Genomic DNA, 20,322 nt, shown 5'->3' with positions numbered 1-20,322 from the left:
CGAACAAACCCACAAACATAAACACCCCAGATTATACCCTCCCTATCTCAGACAGCCTGAAATTCTCAGTGTTACAATCGACTGTAACCTCACACTAGAGAACCAAGTGAAATCTACAACAAAGAAAATGTTCCACTCAATGTGGAAACTCAAACGGGTGAAACCATTCTTCCCGAAGGAAACATTTCGCAACTTGATACAATCAATGTTACTTAGCCATGTAGACTATTGCAACGGAATTTATGCGGGATGCAAAGAACAAATTATAAAGAAACTTCACATCGCTCAAAACACGGCAGCCAGGCTTATATTTGGAAAATCACAATTTCGAAAGCGCCACACCTCTCCGAGAAAATCTGCACTGGCGCCCAATCAAAGAACACATTGCTTTCAAAATCTGCACCCTGGTTCATAAAATTATCTACGGTGATACATGACAGACCTCATAGACCTACCAGCCAGAAAACACAACAGGATCAACACGAACATACCTAAATCTCCACTACCCAAGCTGCAAAGGACTCAAACACAAATCAACCTATGCATCCAGCTTTTCCTACATAATTACACAACTATGGAACGCATTACCAAAAGCCGTGAAAACAACTTATGATCACCTAAACTTCCGGAACTCAGGAAAAGCTAACCTGTTCAAAAAGGCATATCTTACCGACCTAACTTAAATGCTTGTACCCTGCAAACACAATGAAACCAAAGCTCATAGTGGACATATAATAACTCTTCCTCTCTACGATTCCCTAATGTGTCTGTACACATGAACCTTATTCTACCACAACATTACTGTATTTGTTCATACTGGAATTGGCGAACGCCTTTACGGTACTATGTAAGCCACATTGAGCCTGCAAATAGGTGGGAAAATGTAGGATACAAATGTAACAAATAAATAATAAACCTGGAAGACTTACAGAACCAGAATAGACAAATTAAAGAGTAGTAAATCACCTGGACTGGATTGTATGCACCCTAGGGTTTTGAAAGGACCTCAAACTTGAAATTGCTGATGTGATGTTAGTGATCTGTCATTAAAATCATCTGTAGTATATAAAGGTTGGAGGATGGCAATGTAACGCCGATGTTTTAAAAAGGGTTCCGGAGTGATCCATGAAATTACAGACTGGTAAACCTGACTTCACTGCTGGGCAGAATAGTGGAAACTATTATAAAGAATAAAATTATGGAACACATAGACAAAGGCTTGAATAAACACATGGATAAAGGTGAGCTGGTTGATGTAGCGTATCTCGATTTTCAGAAAGCTTTTGACAAAGTTCCTCATGAAAGACTCCTGAGAAAATTAAGGAGTAATGGGGATAGGAGGCAATGCTCTGTTGTGGATTAGGAACTGGTTACTGGACAGAAAACAGAGGATGGCCATTTCTCTCAATGGAGGAGAGTGAATAGTGCATTGCTACAGGAATCTGTACTGGGACCAGTAATATTTAACATATTTATAAATGATCTGGAAATTGGGACAAGTGAGGTGATAAAAATTTGCAGATGACACAAAACTATTCAAAGTTGTTAAAACATTTGCGGATTGTGAAAAATTGCAGGAAGATCTTGGGAAACTGGAAGACTGGGCATCCAAATGGCAGATGAAAGTTAATGTGGACAATAATCTGAACTCAAATTTACCTGATGCTAGGGTCCACCTTGGGGGTCAGCACCCAAGAAAAAGATCTAGGTGTCGTTGTAGAATATAAGCCAAAATATTCTGCCCAGTGAGCTGGTGGCGGCCAAAAAGCAAACTGGATGCTAGGAGTTATTAGGAAAGAGATGGTAAATAAGACCAAGAATACTATAATGCCTTTGTATTGATCCATGGTGCAGCCTTGAGTATTGCATTGAGTTTTGGTCACTGTATCTCAAAAAAATAAATTATAGCAAAATTAGAAAGGTTCAATAAGAGGGACCAAAATGATAAAGGGGATGGACCTCCTTTTTTATGAGGAATGGTTAAAAGGTTAAGACTGTTCCGCTGGAAAAGAGATGGCTGAGATGAGATATGATCAAGGCTTTTTTTGTGCTGGTATGCACCGGTACAGCGTACCGGCATCTTTTTTACCTGCTCCTCGGCTTTGCTATGAGGCTGATCACATTTTCCTCCCGCTGACTGCCTCTGAGAGTCCAGGCCGCCAGCAGTAATTAGACAATACTAGGCCCGGCACCAGAGCTAACTTCGGCTGTGAAAAGCCTTTGAGCCTATCCTCTCCTGGAGGCCCTATTGGTACCGCCCCTCTGGTGCATAAATGTCAGAGAGAGCAGAACCCACAGGGCTTTCCTGAGCGTGTGGGTGGTTGGGTGTGCAGGCTCCTTATTGCTGAAGTTAGAACTGGTGCTGGGCCTAGTACTGTCTGATTACTGCCAGTGGCCCGGACTCTCAGAAGCAGGCAGCAGGAGAGGAATACTAGACAGGGAGAGAGATGTGTTTGAGAGGGACAGATGCTGGATATAGGGGATGGAAAAAACAAGGGAGATGGAGATCATGGAGGGAGGGCAGAGACACTGCCCACAGAGGAGAAGGGAAAGGGAGAGATAAGAGGAGACTGTGCCCATGGTGGGGAAGGGGAGAGAAGAGAAGAGAGACAGGAGGAGACAGTGCCCATGGAGGGGAAAGGAGAGGAGATGGTGCCCAAGAAAGGGAAAGAAGAGCGAAGGGAGGAGACGGTGCCCATGCATAGAGGGGAAGGGAAGGGATGGAAACTAGGGAGGAAAAAATGGATGAAAGTTGAATGTGAAAGATGGATATAGGGTAGAATGAGAAAAGAAACAGTGACTAGACTGAAGGCCCTGGAAGCAGAGTTCAGAGCATAGGACTGTGCTGGGAGCACAGGGGAAGGAGAACCAGAGACATGGAACGAGAGGATTGGAAAGATTAAAATCACCAGACAAGGGTAAGATAAATGATTTTATTTTCATAGTTTAATTAACTTAAATATGTCAGTTTTGAGAATTTACATCTGCTAGGAATATATTGCACTGTACAGGAGGAAATGTAAGGGGGGAACTTTATGTGATCGATCGTGTGATTACAATTTTTTAATCGATGTACAGCCCTAATATTCATATATCACGTCTTATGTTTTATTATACTATCGTCTAGAACTACTAGTGACTGTCAGGATAAATCCTTTTGAAATAAATTGCTACTGAACTTAAGCTATGATTGCCACAGACCTCTTGAATGCAGATTCTACCACCAAACTTTTGTGTGCAATCTGGATGTCATTAAATCCATTAGCTCATGGCCAAGGTAATTAGTGTTGGCCTTGTTCATAGAAAAAAACACTACATGGCTGCTCTGATGCGGCTTGTATGGTGTCCTGACGGAAACCACCCCTTACAGCCAGACCCAGGTCTGCCTACCACCTTCTACCTCCCAAGAAGCCAGTTTAAAAAATCAGAACCACCGCTTTCTTCTACATCTCCAAACCCAGCGGTGCTGCTCTGCCTGCTCTTACCGTGTTATTTTCGGGTTTCTTCTGAGTAGCTGTAGGTGCTTTTGTGGTCCGGTGACTGACCCTAGAATAAGAAGTACATAAAATTACTACCACTGTAACAGTACTATATAAACCATACTGGTCTTCAAGCGCCATCATCTACTATGTTACCACTGCCTAAAATACGTAGAATCTTACTGCCTGCTATAACCAATTCTATTCTAATGAAAGCGTCCAGTTCAGAGTATCTTCTTCCAAAATCAAGCATATTACAAAGCCTTAAGCACTTAGAGAAAGATTAATTCCTCTTCATACTGCTGGTCAACTGTTAGCCTCTGCTCCCCATCTCCTATTCCAGAAAGTTCTTGATCAATTATTGGTAAACCTCCTCTCCACATTGTTAAGCCAGCTCATGCTTGTTCCACACTCAGCCACCTCTCGTTGTTGACCCATTGCATTCTAATGCCTCCCCAACCTCTTCACCATTGAATCAGCTAATTTTGGGCCACCCTCACCCCTCTTACTGTTGAGCAGGCTCTCAGGCCCCTTCTGAGTGTCCAAATTGGGCTGATTTTGCTGGTTGTAGAACCGCAGGAGACACTGTTGGTTGCAGAAATGTTTATCTCCCCACGCCAATGAATTGTTTCCAGCAGCTTCCCTTGACGTTTGCAGGCATGGCATCGAGCTGCCTATAGCCAGAATCAAGGACAGACAAATGACAGATGAATAAATATATCACTGCCGTTAGTGTTCCAGTCTATCGCCATAAATAAAAGAATCCCATATCTTGACTTCTCTAATTTGCTAGAATATATACTGACCTTAAAGTACCACAGCAGGTATTTGCTTTTGCATTCCTCACTGCAGAAGTCCCAGGTGCTGCCATCCAGCTCTTCAGTGACTGCCCTTTGGCAAGTCTGTGAGCAGTACGTGCAGGTGATACAGCAAAGCCCCAAGTTTTTGTGAAGTCTGCTTATAGAGCAGCACACAACCTAGGTAGGACAGAGAAGAGAAAAAATAAGTCCTAGAAGAAGAGCACGTCCAAAGTGCCTTAACTATGCTCAGCACCTACACATATAAGCAAGCACTCTATCTGTCCTAGGGCCCAAGAGAAGGAAAGACTAAGTTAAAAGATTCACCAAAACGTTAAAAAGGCCATACCCTGCATAAAGAATCAGTTCATAAAGAAGTCTAGGCTTAAAGCCCACCTCTTTGCTACTGTTTTTGACTCCTAACCATGACTCTCTTACTCAACACCCTCACTTATCACCCCTACCACTGCAATTTCCCCACCCCTAGCTGTCTGTTCGTCTGTCCAATTTAGATTGTAAGCTCTGTTGAGCAGGGACTGTCTTTTCATGTTAATTTGTACAGCGCTGCGTAAGTCTAGTAGCGCTATAGAAATGTTTAATAGTAGTAGTAGTAGTAGTTAATATGAAAGGAGAACAAAAAACAGAATTTGGTTTTACCTTGAGAGTTGTCTGAGCTAAGATGGGCATTTCAGAATAGCTTGATTGTAAACTGAGGTACCTTCTCATTTATGTTTGAGAACACTGTGGGACTGAAAATGATCGATGAGTGAAAGAAGTTGTATATCATCCGTATACACATATAATGTAAATCCTAGAGATTGTGCTAGAAGGGGAGAGAAAGCTGTTAAATAAAGTGGGGGAAAAGTATGGAGCCTTGTGGAACTCCAGATAGGGGGGAATAAGGGGCAGAGATGGAGTTGTCATAATACACAGAGTACTGGTGGTTGCAGAGATAAGAACTGAACCAATTTAACACAATACTGAGACTCCAATAGAATGAAGGTGTTGTAATAACAGTGGGGGTCAATTAAAACAAAAGCTGCAACTAAGATCTAGGAAGAGGAGAATAGATTTTGACTTGTCAAGACAGGTGCAAAAGTATGTTGGTGATGCCCAAAAGGGCAGATTCTGTACTATGGTTTCAACAGAAGCCAGACTGTTGTGGAAAGTGTATGTTAGTTTATCAATGCAGTCTGTAAGTTGATTATGAACAACTGTTTCAGCTACATTTGCTACAAAAGGAAAATCTGCAATAGGATGGAAATTGTTGGAATCAGAAGATAGTCGAGAAGAGTTTTTTAGGGTAAATTGCTGCAAATTTCCAAGGACTAAGAACTGTCCCCGACACAGAGCTGTGATGAATCATAGTGTAGATGAAAGGAAGAAAAAAGTGTCCAGGGATTTTTTGATGAAATTTGTTGGGACTGGATCAGATGTGGTAGTGTTGAGGGACAAGATAGTACGATGAAGGTCTTGAGAAGATGGAAAGCAGTCATATAAAGCTTTGTAAAAATTTAAACGTTCACCCTTTATTTCTGCCAATTCAGACCTCATACTTCCCCCATGTCCTTAATTTTTATGATGATCTGTTCAGTTGCTGAGCTAGCGTTTGGCTTGCTGTATTACCACATTCAAAATAAGAAGCAGCTTTATACAAGACAGAAGGAACAGCCAGGTAGCAGAAACCACACTACAACAAACATTTAGGTGAATGGCGATAAGCCGAACATTTACCTTCACTGCAGAAATTCTTTTCAACCCCAGAAAACGGATCTTCTCATGCAGCAGCTTCTCCTGCTTGCAGTATTCACACTGTGAGACTACACCATGCAAGCGGTTTGTAATCCTCACAACAATCCTTACAGCAAAACTGATACATATGATCCTAGGAGAAAGGGAAATGGCAGGGAGTCAACTTGTCATCCAGGAATGAAACATGTGCATTGCTGAATGCCAACAGAAGGTGCACAAATATCTTAAGAGGTGCAGAAGGGGAAGAGATGAATACAAAAAAATAAGGCCACGCATACACTTCATTAGAATGAGAATCTCTAATACATGTACACATTTACAAAATGAACTATTTTTGAGGTAAAAGAAAGTAAACAGGCTTCTGCATGTGCCTACAAAGTACAGTAACATAGTATATGACAGCAGAGGAAGACTAAAACAAACCTTCTGATTCAAACCATACCGATTAGGATTATAGTAGCCAATCTATGCATGTTACTCACATGTGAGAGCAAAGCCTACAAAAACAAGTCACTACAGGCTGACATCAGCACATAGTAGAAGGAATTAATTATAAGCACCAGCTCTGTGGGTGCTTGAGTACCCCCTGGTCTGGAAGTTGACAGCTGCATGAGGCATAGTACCATGGAAAAGCAAGAAGGAAATGCTTCTCTCCTCTAGAGATTGTTGGCTGGCTGTATCTGGACAACAGGACCGGGGGGGGGGGGGGGGGTGCTGAAGCAGCCTACTGGCTAGCTATGTCTGACCAATGGGCTACAGAGGGAGATGGGGGTTACAGCAGCATGCAGGATATATATATTTCCTGCCGATAAAGAAAATGAGATCAGAAAGGAAAAGAGGGGATGGAGGGATGAAGAGAACTAAAAGGGATTTCTGCCTTGGAGACAGAGAAGAAAATCTGGGGTGATGGAGACTTAGGCTGGGATTGGAGCTTTGGGAGAGTAGTAGATACAGGGTTTTTAAGGATAACAGGAGCTAAAAGGACACATAGGTCGTGATGGGGAAAGGGGTTACGGTTGAGGATTCGGACTGGGCTCCAAAAATCCTTTCCCATTGAGCCTCTCTGGCCACCTGAGTCATTTCTTCATCTGAAGACAGAGGACACAGTTAGAAGGGCTGTGGTTAGGCCCTAAGCACTGGAAACACCAAGAATGGGTGTCCTTGCCATAGATGGTCCGATTGCACCAGGTACAGCGTTTAAAGCCACTGGGAACTTGTGGACATGCAAGTGAAAACGTCCACAGCCAAATAAAAACCGAAATCAGGGCCTAAAAACGTCCCAGTGACATGGAAAAAATAAAGTTAACTTAAAAAGTGGGAAAAATTGACCTAAAACAATAAAGGCCGAAAAACAAGGAAACCCGAAGATGGGCATGTGAAAAAAACAGCACACAAAAAAAAAAATTTGCTGAAAGGCACTCTAGAAGCTCAGTGGGACAAAATATCGACCACCCTTCACCGTGGTAGAAAACAACTGCGGTAACCATGCTCTTGTAGTGCGCAGGAAGGCACTTGCACATGCGCAGTGGAGCATGGCTAACACTCCACAAAGCTGTTAAATGCTTGTTACAAGCTCCAGACCAGGCAACAGAGGATCGCGTTACCCATCAGTGAGAATAGTTGTCCTTGGAGAAACCGCGGTAACGGCAACACTCTAAAAAAAAAAAAACCACCACAGATACGGGAACAAAGCTTTACCTTGTTCCTGCGGTAAAAAAAAAAATCCTCTCCTACCAGTGGATGTCACACTTTCCTACAGTGATTCACATAGCCAGCTCCGTGGCCTTCCTCCCGTCAAGGCCCACCTTCTCTTCTGCAACTTCCTGTTTAGCATCAAAATAAGCTGCAGAAGAGAGGGCTGGACTCGGCTAACTGTTTTCCTTTGAGAAGATGAAAATAGGATTGTGTTTTCTGAATTTTGAGGCGTTGGCTTTTTTTTTTTTTTTAAATAGTGATTCATAAAAATTGCCATAGTGAAATTCTGAAGCAAAAAGTGCTGGCTGGACCCATGGGAGAAGGAGAAGAGGGGCTGGAGGGAAAGGAGAGAGGTGCCAGCTGGACCCATGAGAGGAGGAGGAGGGGGTGGAGGGAATGGAGAGAGGTGCTGGCTGGACCCATGGGAGGAGGAGGAGGGGGTGGAGGGAATGGAGAGAGGTGCTGGCTGGACCCATGGGAGGAGGGGGTGCTAGATGGAAAGGAGAGAAGTGCTGGCCGGACCCATGGCAGGAGGAGTGGTGGGGGCAGAGAGAAAGATGAGAGATGCTGGTTGGAACCATGGGAGGGGGGGGGGGGCTAGAAGGAAGAGAAAGAGATGACAGACCAAGGGGGATGAAGGAAGAGGGACTCAAATACTGAACCCACAGTAGGAAGGAAAACGGGAAAGAGAAAAGGCAGGTGAGCCAGATGCTGGAATGGTGGGGGAAGATAGGGAGAGAAGCTGGGTTTGGTTGGAGAGGAGACAGACGCATTGGTGTGGAAGAGGAAGACAGCGGAGAAGCTGGACACAGTGAGGCAACAAACAGAAGAGAAATGATGTGCAAAGGGGGGAGGAGTTGCACAGGGACAACAACACAAAGGGGAGATGCTGCATGGGAATGGTATATGGACACAGAAGGGCAATACCAGACAAAGAATGGAGATGTTGTTCCACACAGAGGAAGAGAAGAGGGAGATAGAGAGGATAGATGCGGAGATGATGAGCATAGGGGAGATACAGGGACACAGAAGAGAGATGCTGAACCCAGGGGACAAAAGGGACACAGAAATGGAAGATGGATGGTAGACATGGAGAGAGAAGTGATGTCAAATGGATAGGAGAACCTGGTGAGCGAGTTAAGAGAAGACAGAGGTAAGCAGAAACCAGAGCCCAAGACCAACATGATTTTAAAAATACAATGACCAGACAACAAAAGGTAGAAAAAAATCATTTTATTTTCTATTTTGTGATGACAGTAAGTCAGATTTGAGATGTACATCTTGCCAAAGCTAATGTTAGACATAGCTGGGGCCCAGGGAACAACTTTGGGAGGAGACCCCAAAGCCCATTTTGAGGCTGCACTTTGTTCAGCTTTCATCACGCTTGGGGCTCTCTCTGATCAGAGACCGAGGGCAATTGCTCTAGTCGCAATCCCCTAACACCATTCCTGGCATGTGACATCTTTATATTTTGCACAGTACAGGAATAAATGCATCTCTTTCTATATATCTGGTGTTGTACTACATAACTGTTTGAGGCTTCTGCAGATGGAATCAGAGCTCACAGGGGTAGGGACAAACTTTGTCCCCATTTCATTGTCTAGTAACAATACTGAATAGTTACATATGCCCAGAAATGTTAACACAAAGTCTAACAAAACTGCCACCATGATACCCTTAATTTAGCACAGAATGGTAGATAAATCAATGGCAAATAGCCAAGTGGCAATCCTAGCCAGAGTCAGGTGGCTAGACCTGAAGTTTCACAGTAATGCCAAGCTGTCAGATTTTGTTAGAAAGTTTAAAGGCTCAGCATTGCATGTGGTCCTCTGACCTGTGGCCCCTGCAGCAGGTTGACTTACACATTAACTAACTATCTTTACTTTTCATTTGATTCCTTACCTGCCAGTCCAAGACCTCGGGTTTTCCAGTGAACACATTGTGACAGTAATGACAGTTCAAATGGATACCACCTTCTGGACTAGTGCGCTACCAACAAACAAGCAAACAGAAACAAAATTATAACACACCACTTAAATCTCGTCACTGATGCAATAATCATTCACCACTAGATAAGCTTTTCAAGGATTTATCAGAGTTTTGCAAAAATAAGGACTGTGATGAGCTCATGACTAGTTCCAATTCTTCCAGAATAAACAACATCGGGCCCAAGTATCAAAGGATTTGTGTTGCTAACTTTGAGAGTTATTCTCATAAATTGGCCTCTCTAAAATTTTACTAGGGCCGAGTGCATAACATTTTACTGAAAATTCCACTAAACTCAAATTTAGGCGTATAAAAAGTGGGTGGCAACAGGGGCAGATTCAGAGCAGGGAAAGGAAGTTAGGAACTTAGCACTGATTTTTAACACTAGGCTCATAAATCTAGACAAATAAAGGCCTACATTTATGAATATAGTTTTTACGCTCCTAAATTAAGATGAATTTTCAGCTAAAAATAGGGCAGAAATTTAGGACACTAACTCAGGAGCTCAGCATTTTTTTTTTTTAATATCGGGCCTAAAACCACGAATAAACCCAACCTGAAACAGCAAAAGCAATAACCGGCCCTATGTTTAAAAAGTGAAAAAGGCAAGGAGTGTATTTGTTTCTCCTACAGGTCATTAGTCTTCCTAAATGGATGATTTGCAGGAGACAAACATGAACATCAATATGCCCTTAAGACACAGTTATGTGTGATGGATGCTGCACAATTTAAATAAAGGGAAAGCGAAATGAGACTTGATATACCGCCTTTCTGAGGTTTTTGCAACTACATTCAAAGCCGTTTACATATATTCAGGTACTTATTTTGTACCAGGGGCAATGGAGGGTTAAGTGACTTTCCCTGAGTCACAAGGAGCTGCAGCGGGAATCGAAATCAGTTCCCCAGGATTAAAAGTCCGCTGCACTAACCACTAGGCTACTCCTCCACTAGCAACATTCCATGTAGAAGCCTGCCCTTGCAGATCAGCAACACGGCCGCGCAGGCTTCTGTTTCTGTGAGTCTGATGTCCTGCACGTATGCTGATCTGCAAGGGCCGACTTCTACATGCATTGTTGATAGTGGAATAGCAACATTCCATGTAGAATCTCAAATAGTAGCAACAGAATCTCAAACAGTAGCAACATTCCATGTAGAATCTCAAATTGTAGCAACATGGAAAGGGAAATGGGACTTGATATACTGCCTTTCTGAGGAGTTTACATAGTATATACAGATACTTATTTGTACCTGGGACAATGGAGGGTTAAGTGACTTGCCCAGAGTCACAAGGAGCTGCAGTGGGAATCGAAATCAGTTCCCCAGGATCAAAGTCCACTGCACTAACCACTAGGCTACTCCTCCACTCATTCCACCAATAAGAGCCAACCTCATCAGTGATGTCACAATGGCTTGATTGCCCAATACAGTTCCCCAGGATCAAAATCCACTGCACTAACCACTAGGCTAAGCCTCCACTCATTCCACCAATAAGAGCCAACCTCATCAGTGATGTCACAATGGCTTGATTGCCCGATACTTGACTCACTTCTAATACTGTGATGTCATAAGGGAAAGGGGGAAAGGGAAATGGGACTTGATATACTGCCTTTCTGAGGTTTTTGCAACTACATTCAAAGCCGTTTACATATATTCAGGTACTTATTTTGTACCAGGGGCAATGGAGGGTTAAGTGACTTTCCCTGAGTCACAAGGAGCTGCAGCGGGAATCGAAATCAGTTCCCCAGGATCAAAGTCCACTGCACTAACCACTGGCTAATCCTCCACTCCAGCAAAAAAACAAACAAATAAACCCTGTTTGAATTTTGGACATTGTACATATCGGATTAAGGAATGCGCTATTTCCTGAGGATTATGCACCGAAGCACCTTAAGATAAGTACCTCCCTCTACAGCTTTATATTTTTTTTTTTGCTGTTGACACATATGACTATAAGAGCTTGATGCAACTGGTTGGTAGGGCTGGAGTAAGGTGCTATGACGTGGGAAATGTGTTATTACATCTACTCAAGACTCCGGTCTATGCAATGCACTATAAAAACTGAGAACCCATCACTTTTATATAATTTTTATACATTTGTTTATTATTTTTCCATATAGTTTGAGTTTTTTCATTTTTGTTTTTGCATTTTATCATTATTTTTGAGGTTTCTGGAGTTGTTTAGTTAAACTTTAATGTCAAGAAGTGCGGAGTGATGCACTTGGGGTGCAGAAATTTAAAAAAGACACCGGTTAGGAGGGGAGAGATTAGTAAGTTCAACTCAGAAGAGAGACCTTGGGGTGATGGTGTCCGAGGATCTGAAGGTGAAGAAACAATGCGACAAGGCAGCAGCCATGGCCAGTAGGATGCTAGGCTGCATAGAGAGGGGTATAACCAGCAGAAGAAAGGTTTGTTGATGCCCCTCTACAAGTTATTGGTGAGCACTTGGAGTATTGTGTCAGTTTTAGAGGCCGCATCTTGCTAAAGATGTAAAAAGACTGGAAGCAGTGCAAAGAAAAGCTACAAAAATGGTATGGGATTTGCACTGCAAACCGTATGAGGAGAGACTTGCTGACCTGAACATACCTTGGAGGAAAGGAGAAATAGGGGTGAAATGATACAGATGTTCAAATATTTGAAAGGTATTAATCCGCAAACAAACCTTTTCCGGAGATGGGAAGGTGGTAGAACTAGAGGACATGAATTGAGGTTGAAGGGGCACAGACTCAGGAGTAATGTCAGGAAGTATTTTTTCAAGGAAAGGGTGGTAGATACGTGAAATGCCCTCCTGCGAGAGGTGGTGGAGATGAAAACGGTAATGGAATTCAAAAATGCGTGGGATAAACACAAAGGAATCCTGTTTAGAAGGAATGGATCCACGGAATCTTAGCGGAGATTGGGTGGCAATGCCGGTAACTGGGAAGCAAAGCCAGTGCTGGACAGACTTCTACTGTCTACGCCCTGATCATAACTGAATAGATATGGATGGGCTGGAGTGTAAATTTTAAGGGGCTTTGATGTTAGCTTCAAAACTTTTAATACAATAACAGTGCTGGGCAGACATCTACGATCTGTGCCCTGAGAATGGCAAGGACAAATCATATAAAGTATACCATGTATAATGAGTTTATGTTGTTGGGCAGACTGGATGGACTGTACAGGTCTTTATCTGTCGTCATTTACTATGTTTACTATGTAGAATTGGTGGTGTGAAAATAACCATTTGGAATATCTTCTCCCACCAGATGTGATGGAGCTTATGGTACAATATTGCTGGTTATAGAATTATGCAAGAAAAGGTGCCAAGGGATTGGTATGTTCATTATGGTTGTGAATGAAAACTTAGGTCTGTTGTTGTTCCTACTTTGCTCCTTTGTATCCCTTTCAGCAACTATTGAAAACGCTTTCTGTATTAGGAGTACTTTAACTCCTAGTGCTACCTTAGCTATTTGTTTTATAGGAATTATGATGAATGACACCCAGTGTAAGAATATTCCACTAGTAAGAAACAACTTTTTCTGGACTGTTATATAACTTAAGAGCTGTGAAAAATCCTACTGCTTACACTAATTATCAACCCTTTCATATTTTACTTCTGAATGTCACATTTGCTACTGACTGTTCTACTCATGTCACCTATCCTGGATTTCTTTGTGCCTCTACAATCCTTGTACTCCAATGTATTTACCTCTAGGCTGGTTCCTCCTCTGTGGGGAAAATAGCTCTCTCATGTTCCTGCACTACTGGAAGACTTACCACTGGTGCATTCCTGAGCTGGCCCTCTTATGGTCATGCTCATAACCGTTCCCCAAGATCAATCAATACCCAATTTTCTTCTGCCATTCTGAAGTGCATTTGTTTTCTAAAGCTGAAGCTCTTACCGTAGCTACTTCCTTAGTTGGTTTGCCTGGATGAGCACTTCATGCACATATTGATCTGACAAATCTTGCTTGTGCCCTAGCCAAGACTATTAATCTCACCTCTCCCCTTATTGCTGCCTTGACCCAGCAGACCCATAGGGCTAATCATGGGTATGAGGAGTTTGAGGGGATGCGTTGCTTTAATTTGACAAATAATAATGTCCTGGTTGAGCAAAAACTTAAAAGACCTACAAAACCTATTGTCTAGTATTCAGCACTCTACCACAGATTTCTGCTTGGTTTACTAGCTAGTTGCCTGGCTTCATGGCCTCCTTTTCTTTGTAATAGGCTTCATTGTTATACTGATTGTTTTGTGCTGTTTTCTGCAGTGTGCCTGTTCTCTTTGGCAGCTGAGTAAGAATGTGCTTTCTAGCCCTCCCACTGTTCATAATGCTATCATGCTGTAGGAAACAGCTGAAAATCTTTTCTGTTTGATTGCTGTCGTCATGTTTTATGTACCTTGTTTTTGAATTGATGTACAATTGTATTTTTGTAAACAGTGGTGAACCCGAACCCAGTAGGGGAGACAGCAGTCTATAAAACAATAAATTAATATTGACATTGTTACTGCTTCTCTATTTGAACAACTGCCTTTCCTTGTGTAGGTGATCCTGGACAGAATCAAAGGGGGTCTGTTGTCGGGGCCCTGGAGTACTAGCAGGGGATACGGAAGAAATGGGAAGTCTGTGTCAGTCATGTAATGAAGGAGGTTTAAGTTTTTCTGAGGCTGAATGTGGTGGTCTTGAAGACTATGAACTGTGAATGCTTGGCTTAGGCTAATTATCTGTTAAACCAAATATACTGGCAAAAGGTCTTAAAACCTAGACCTGAAAGAAACAGAAACAAATTGTCTGTAACATAGCCAAAGAAGGATGTGCGTGGGCCAACATGATATGGTGTACCTATGGATGGAACAGACAGGGTCTGAGATAGGAAAAAGCATGTTGCTTGCCAATTATGTTATCATGTCAAAGAATGAATCTGTATTCTGAAATTTGCTAATAAAAGCAGCTCAGTTGATAGAGGGAGATAAGAGACTTATCTGGCAAAGCTGCTGGATTTTTGCAGCTGCGTGATCAGAACGGTTTACATATGTATAAAAACAATTAGTGTATACAAATAAACAAACATAGGAATTCCATTCATGACAGGAAAGCACAGCAACCAGAGTAAACTACATAATAAAATCAGTTACAGCCAAGGGCATAGCTAGGTGGGGCCACAGGGGCATGGGCCCCCACAGATTTAACCCTGGCCCCCTCTACTTTAGACCTCCCCCCGCTGCCAACCCTCTCCTGCCATTTCGACTCCCCCCTCCTACCACCGCCGCCAGGTACCTTTGCTGGCGGGGGTCCCCATTTAGTGCATATGGTGAAATTAGATCTTACCTGCTAATTTTCTTTCCTCTAGACCCTCCAGACCGGTCAAGACGCGTGGGTTATGTCCTCCTACCAGCAGAGGGAGACTGAGAAAACACTAAGCTTTTGAAGCCTGTATATATAACCTGTGCAGAACCTCCACTAGCCAGTATAACCCTGACAAAGCAGAGAAACAAAAAACACTAACAACAACTAGCAACCCTGTACGTGGTCACAGTAAACTGCAAAAACAAGAAACATCTTCCGCTTGCTCTTACGGAAACATGTTCCTTTGCCTTTGATAAAACAGTTGGGCTTCTACAGGTGGACTATCAAAGAAGAGCCCCACCTGTCCCGGACTCCTATCACAAAACAGAAATAAACAGTCTGCAATTAGAGAAACAACAATTTACAGCAGCCAAGAATTATCCAACAAATACACCTCCTGGCCTCCAATACAGACAGGGCGGGCTCTTGACCGGTCTGGAGGGTCTAGAGGAAAGAAAATTAGCAGGTAAGATCTAATTTCACCTTCCTCAGCGACCCTCCAGACCGGTCAAGACGCGTGGGACGTACCAGAGCAGTAACTAAGTTATGGGAGGGACCTACTAAGGCCAGAGGTCAAAACTGCTGCCCCAAAGCGCACCTCGTCCTTTGCATGCACAGGAATCCTATAATGCTTCACAAAGGAATGCAACGAAAACCAAACCGCAGCCCGACAAATATCTAACAGAGAAATCATACTATTCTCCGCCCACGAGGCTGCCATTCCCCTAGTGGAATGAGCAGACCAGCCCCTAGGCACCACAGGACCCTTCACCAAGTAAGCAGATGCAACCGCCTCCTTCAACCACCGTGCTATGGTCACCTTAGGAGCCGCTGCACCCTTCTTTGGGCCACCATGAAGAACGAACAAACGGTCAGAGGCTCTGAAGTCCTGAGTTCCAGAGAGATAACAACTCAAAACTCTCCTGACATCCAGCTTGGCAATACCACGCTGCTCCGAATCTCCAGCCATATCACCCAACACTGGCAGAGAGATGACCTGATTAACATGGAACTCGGAAACCACCTTGGGCAAAAAAGGAAAGCACCGTCCGAAACGAAACCTTTCCCTCAGAAAGGACAAAAATGGTTCCCTAAAAGACAAAGCCTGAAGCTCTGAAACACTCCGTGCTGAAGTAATCGCCACCAACAAGACCGCCTTTAAAGATAAATCCTTACAAGATGCCGATACCAGAGGCACAAACGGAGGCCTGATCAAAGCATCCAAAACTAGCTTCAAATCCCACGGAGGCACCATCCGTCACTGAGGCGGACGCAGCAACTTAACACCCTTCAAAAAACGCACTACCTCAGGCACAGACGCGAAGGACTTTCACTGAAGCTTCCCACGAAAACATGACAAAGCTGCCACCTGAACCTTCAGTGTAGACAAGGCCAGACCTCTATCAACACCATCGTGCAAAAATTCCAAAACTTCCGCCACCGAAGAGTGAAACGGCCGAACTCGATGGTCTTCACACCAGTGCTCAAAGATTCTCCAAACCCGGACATACACCAAGGAAGTGGATCGTCTACGGCAACTCAACATCGTAGCAAAGCCACTGGACGAAAGCCCCTTCTTCTTCAACTTGTGCCGCTCAAGAGCCAAACCATAAGCGAAAACCGAGCCGGATCCGGCATGATTATCGGGCCTTGACACAGAACTGATCCCAACAAAGGCAGGGCCGCCGCCCCTGCCAACCGCACCAGGTCTCCATACCATGGTCGACGCTGCCAATCCGAAGCTACCAGAATCACCCGACCGGAGTGATGTTCGATGCGCTATATTACTCGACCGACTAACAGCCACAGAGGAAACACATACAGTCACTCCCGAAGCCAAGGCAACAGAAGAGTGTCGATTTCCTCCGCTCAAGGGTCTCTTCAGCGACTGAAAAAAAAAAAATCTCTGAACTTGCGCATAGCGAGCCGTTGCGCTAAGATCACCGAAAGTCCCCAGACCGACACAACTCACTGGAACACTGACCGAAGAAAAGACCACTCTCTGGGATCTAGAGTGTGCCTGCTGAGATAATCTGCATCTATGTGACCTACCCCGGCCACATGCGCTGCCAAGAGAGCCTGAAGATGAGTTCAACTGCGCCGCCAAGGCTCTTTGTTCCCCCCTTGACGGTTGACATATGCTACTGCCATGGCATTGTCACAGAGCACTCGGACTGCCTTGTGGCGAACCACCGACGTCAAGGCCTGGCGCGCCACCCGAATGGCCCGAGTTTCCAGCCGGTTGATGGACCACTCTGCTTCTGCCCGAGACCACCGGCCTTGAGCTACCTGACTGAGACAATGTGCCCCCCAACCTTGCAGACTGGCATCCGTGACCATTACCAGCCCCCGTGGGGACTCCAACGGCATTCCTTTCCCAAATTGCGCGGACTGAGCCACCAGCGGAGACTGAGACGAGGGGCCACCGACAGCGGACAACACATTTCCAAGTCCTGCGACAGAGGGGACCAACGACTGAGCAGAGCTGACTGTACCTGACGCATGTGCGCCCTGGCCCACGGAACTACCTCTATGGTCGCCGCCATCAGGCCCATGACCTGACGATAAGTACGGGCCGTCGGCGCCTTCTCTGCAAGGAACCGACGAATCGGACCCTGTAACTTGGAACCAAAAGGCTGCACAAAGGAAAGTGAAGATAAGCTTCCGTCAAATCCAGGGAAGTGAGAAACTCTCCTTTCCTGACCGCACCAGTGACCGACCGCAACGTCTCCATCCGGAAAGAGGGCACCTTGAGTGCCGCATTGACCCTTTTGAGATCTAAAATGGGACGAAAAGTGTCCTCTTTCTTGTGGACCACAAAATAGATCAAATAGCACCCTGAGCGTTGCTGATATGAAGGAACAGGAACCACGGCTCCCAACGCGAGCAGCCACCGCAGAGTGTCCCTCACTGCTGCCCTCTTGCTCCAAGACCGACAGAGGGATTCCAGAAACACTTCGGGAGAACAGCTTTCGAATTCCAGCGCACATCCGCCTCGAAACACCTTGAGAACCCACTGATCTGACCTGATTTGGGCCCAACTCTGGTAAAACAGACTCAGCCGAGCCCCAACATGCACCAGAGCCTGAGCCCGCACACCTTCATTGGGAATTGTGGCCTGAATACTAACCTCCCGCGGAAAAGCCACGCCCTCCGCGACGACTCTCACGAAAGAACTGTGTGCGCTGGAAAAACCGACCCCTAGAGGTCCTACTACTATTAAACATTTCTATAGCACTACTAGACTTATGCAGCGCTGTACAAATTAACATGAAAAGACAGTTCCTGCTCAACAGAGCTTACAATCTAAATTGGACAAACAGACAGCTAGGGGTAGGTCCCACTCGATCTGCCCGGCCTATACCGCTGAGCCTCCCTAAACCGTCCCAGAGAGGAACTAGTTCTGGCCCCTGCCTTGAACCGAAAATCTGGAAGCCATAGAACCTTGGTATCACTAAGACCTCACACTAACTTGTCCAAATCTTCTCCAAAGAGCATAGCTCCCTTAAGTGGCAGAGACCTACAACCATAGCCATATTTTTTGTCTGAAGTAGGCAACAAATCATAAAGCCTCAGACAAAAGGATGAACCCATGTCCAAGTCGGCTAACTCCTGACCCCCAGAAGAACCAACATCTACCGAATCATCCAGGAGCTTCTCGGCCCAACGAAAACATGCCCGAGCTACCAGACCCCCACAAAACCGAGGCCTGCAGGGCTAGAGCCGACAAAACAAAACTACGCTTGAGAAAAGATCCCAACTTCCTATCCTGAGGATCACGGAGGGCCGTTCCTCCAGCAACCGGGATAGCCGTAGCTATAATTACTGCCGTCACTACTGCATCTACCGTGGGAGCCTTAAAGGAATCCCTATCGTCCTGAGGGAGGGGATAAAGCCTCGCCATTGCCTTTGCCACCTTACACGGCAAATCCCATTCCTGACAAATCAACTCCCGGAGATCCTTGTTCATAGGGAAGGATCACGCCTGACGCTGAATGCCCTTCACCAACGGATCCTGGACAGTTCCCCCAAAGCCACCTCAGGACCAAACTGAAGGGTGGACGACACCTGATCTATGAGTTCTGACAGCTCATCTCTATGGAAATCCGCACTACTGAAGGATCCTCTCCAGGAATCCAACAATCCTGCTCCTGAGAGCCGTCAATTCCATCTGACTCCCCCAGATCACTAAGCGCAGCTTCTGCAGCTACAGGAGAAAAACATTGCCTGTCCTCTGACCACTCTAACCGTGGCTCAGCCAAGACGGAAATAGCCCCCTCTTCCAATTGGGGGGGGGGGAGGGGGGGGGTCCCGATCTCCAAGCCTGATACCGCGTCCAGACAAAATCTGGAGGAAAGCCCACCATTCCTGGACCGTCATTAGGCCCTTTTGTGCCAAAAACGGAGGCCGCAGGCCCAAAACCAGCCGGCTCCACGGGCCGCGTCAGACTCAAGATGGCGGCTGTTCCCGCCGAAACTGTTCCCGCTGACAGCGGCCCTGCCTACGCTCCCGCTGACCCGGAGACTCCCGACACCATCGATCCCTCCGCGGTCAAGTCGGGGGGTGCCGCAGCCACCTTTATAGGTGCACCGCAAAGCTACACTGAGCGCCTGGCGCCTCTACCCCTCGCCACGAGCACGCGCGACATCGGAGGAGCTGGGCCGCCATAAACCACGAGGGAAGGGAAAAGCTGTTCCGCAAACGCGCCAAACCAAAAACTCACTCACACTGCAAAAGCACTGGAGAAAGCGCTGCTCTCTCGTTCCAGCAAGGAATCAAAACCCCCGTTCGGTCCGCTGAAAATAAAGAAATAAATGCCCTTAAAGGCACAGTACTCCAACTCTGGCATCTGGAAATTGTAAGGCACTCAAGGCTACAATACTGAGAAAGCAGCCGAGGCACAAAGCTGGCAAGCAAAATGAAATAGAATAACTGACCTTAAAGGCATCTTACTCTAACTCTGGCATCTGGAAATTGTAAGGCACTCAAGGCTACAATACTGAGAAAGCAGCCGAGGCACAAAGCTGCCAAGCAAACAGAAATAGAGAGCAGCACAGGGGGAGGGACCCAAACATAGGTGTAACACCCCAGGGGGAAAAACTGGGCCCCACCAGACCCAGGGCCCCAAAGCACTTTTTTTTTTTTTTTTTTTTTACACACACGTACAGGGTACTGCAACAGAATAAAGTTTGGAAGGAAAAAATCCTACGACCCAATGACAAACTACCTCACCAGATTATTGGAGACTGCACAGGCTGTCAACTGCTACCTCTGCTGAGACTGAGAAAAT

The 20,322-nt window shown here is 45.2% G+C and overlaps 1 protein-coding gene across 1 annotated transcript in view; it reads right to left on the bottom strand.

Moving 5' to 3' along the window:
* Positions 1–20,322, bottom strand: part of ZMYM3 (zinc finger MYM-type containing 3) — a 271,782-nt gene that overhangs the window by 68,265 nt on the left and 183,195 nt on the right. Inside the window, 9 exon segments of the mRNA XM_030209787.1 lie at positions 3,492–3,545; positions 3,980–4,087; positions 4,090–4,153; positions 4,286–4,433; positions 4,435–4,456; positions 6,011–6,046; positions 6,049–6,112; positions 6,114–6,161; positions 9,626–9,712. Of these exon segments, the coding sequence (XP_030065647.1) occupies positions 3,492–3,545; positions 3,980–4,087; positions 4,090–4,153; positions 4,286–4,433; positions 4,435–4,456; positions 6,011–6,046; positions 6,049–6,112; positions 6,114–6,161; positions 9,626–9,712 (631 nt within the window).

This window comes from Microcaecilia unicolor, chromosome 7, assembly GCF_901765095.1.
Source record: "Microcaecilia unicolor chromosome 7, aMicUni1.1, whole genome shotgun sequence".
NCBI lineage: Eukaryota > Metazoa > Chordata > Amphibia > Gymnophiona > Siphonopidae > Microcaecilia > Microcaecilia unicolor.
This window is presented reverse-complemented; position numbering and strand designations above follow the sequence as displayed.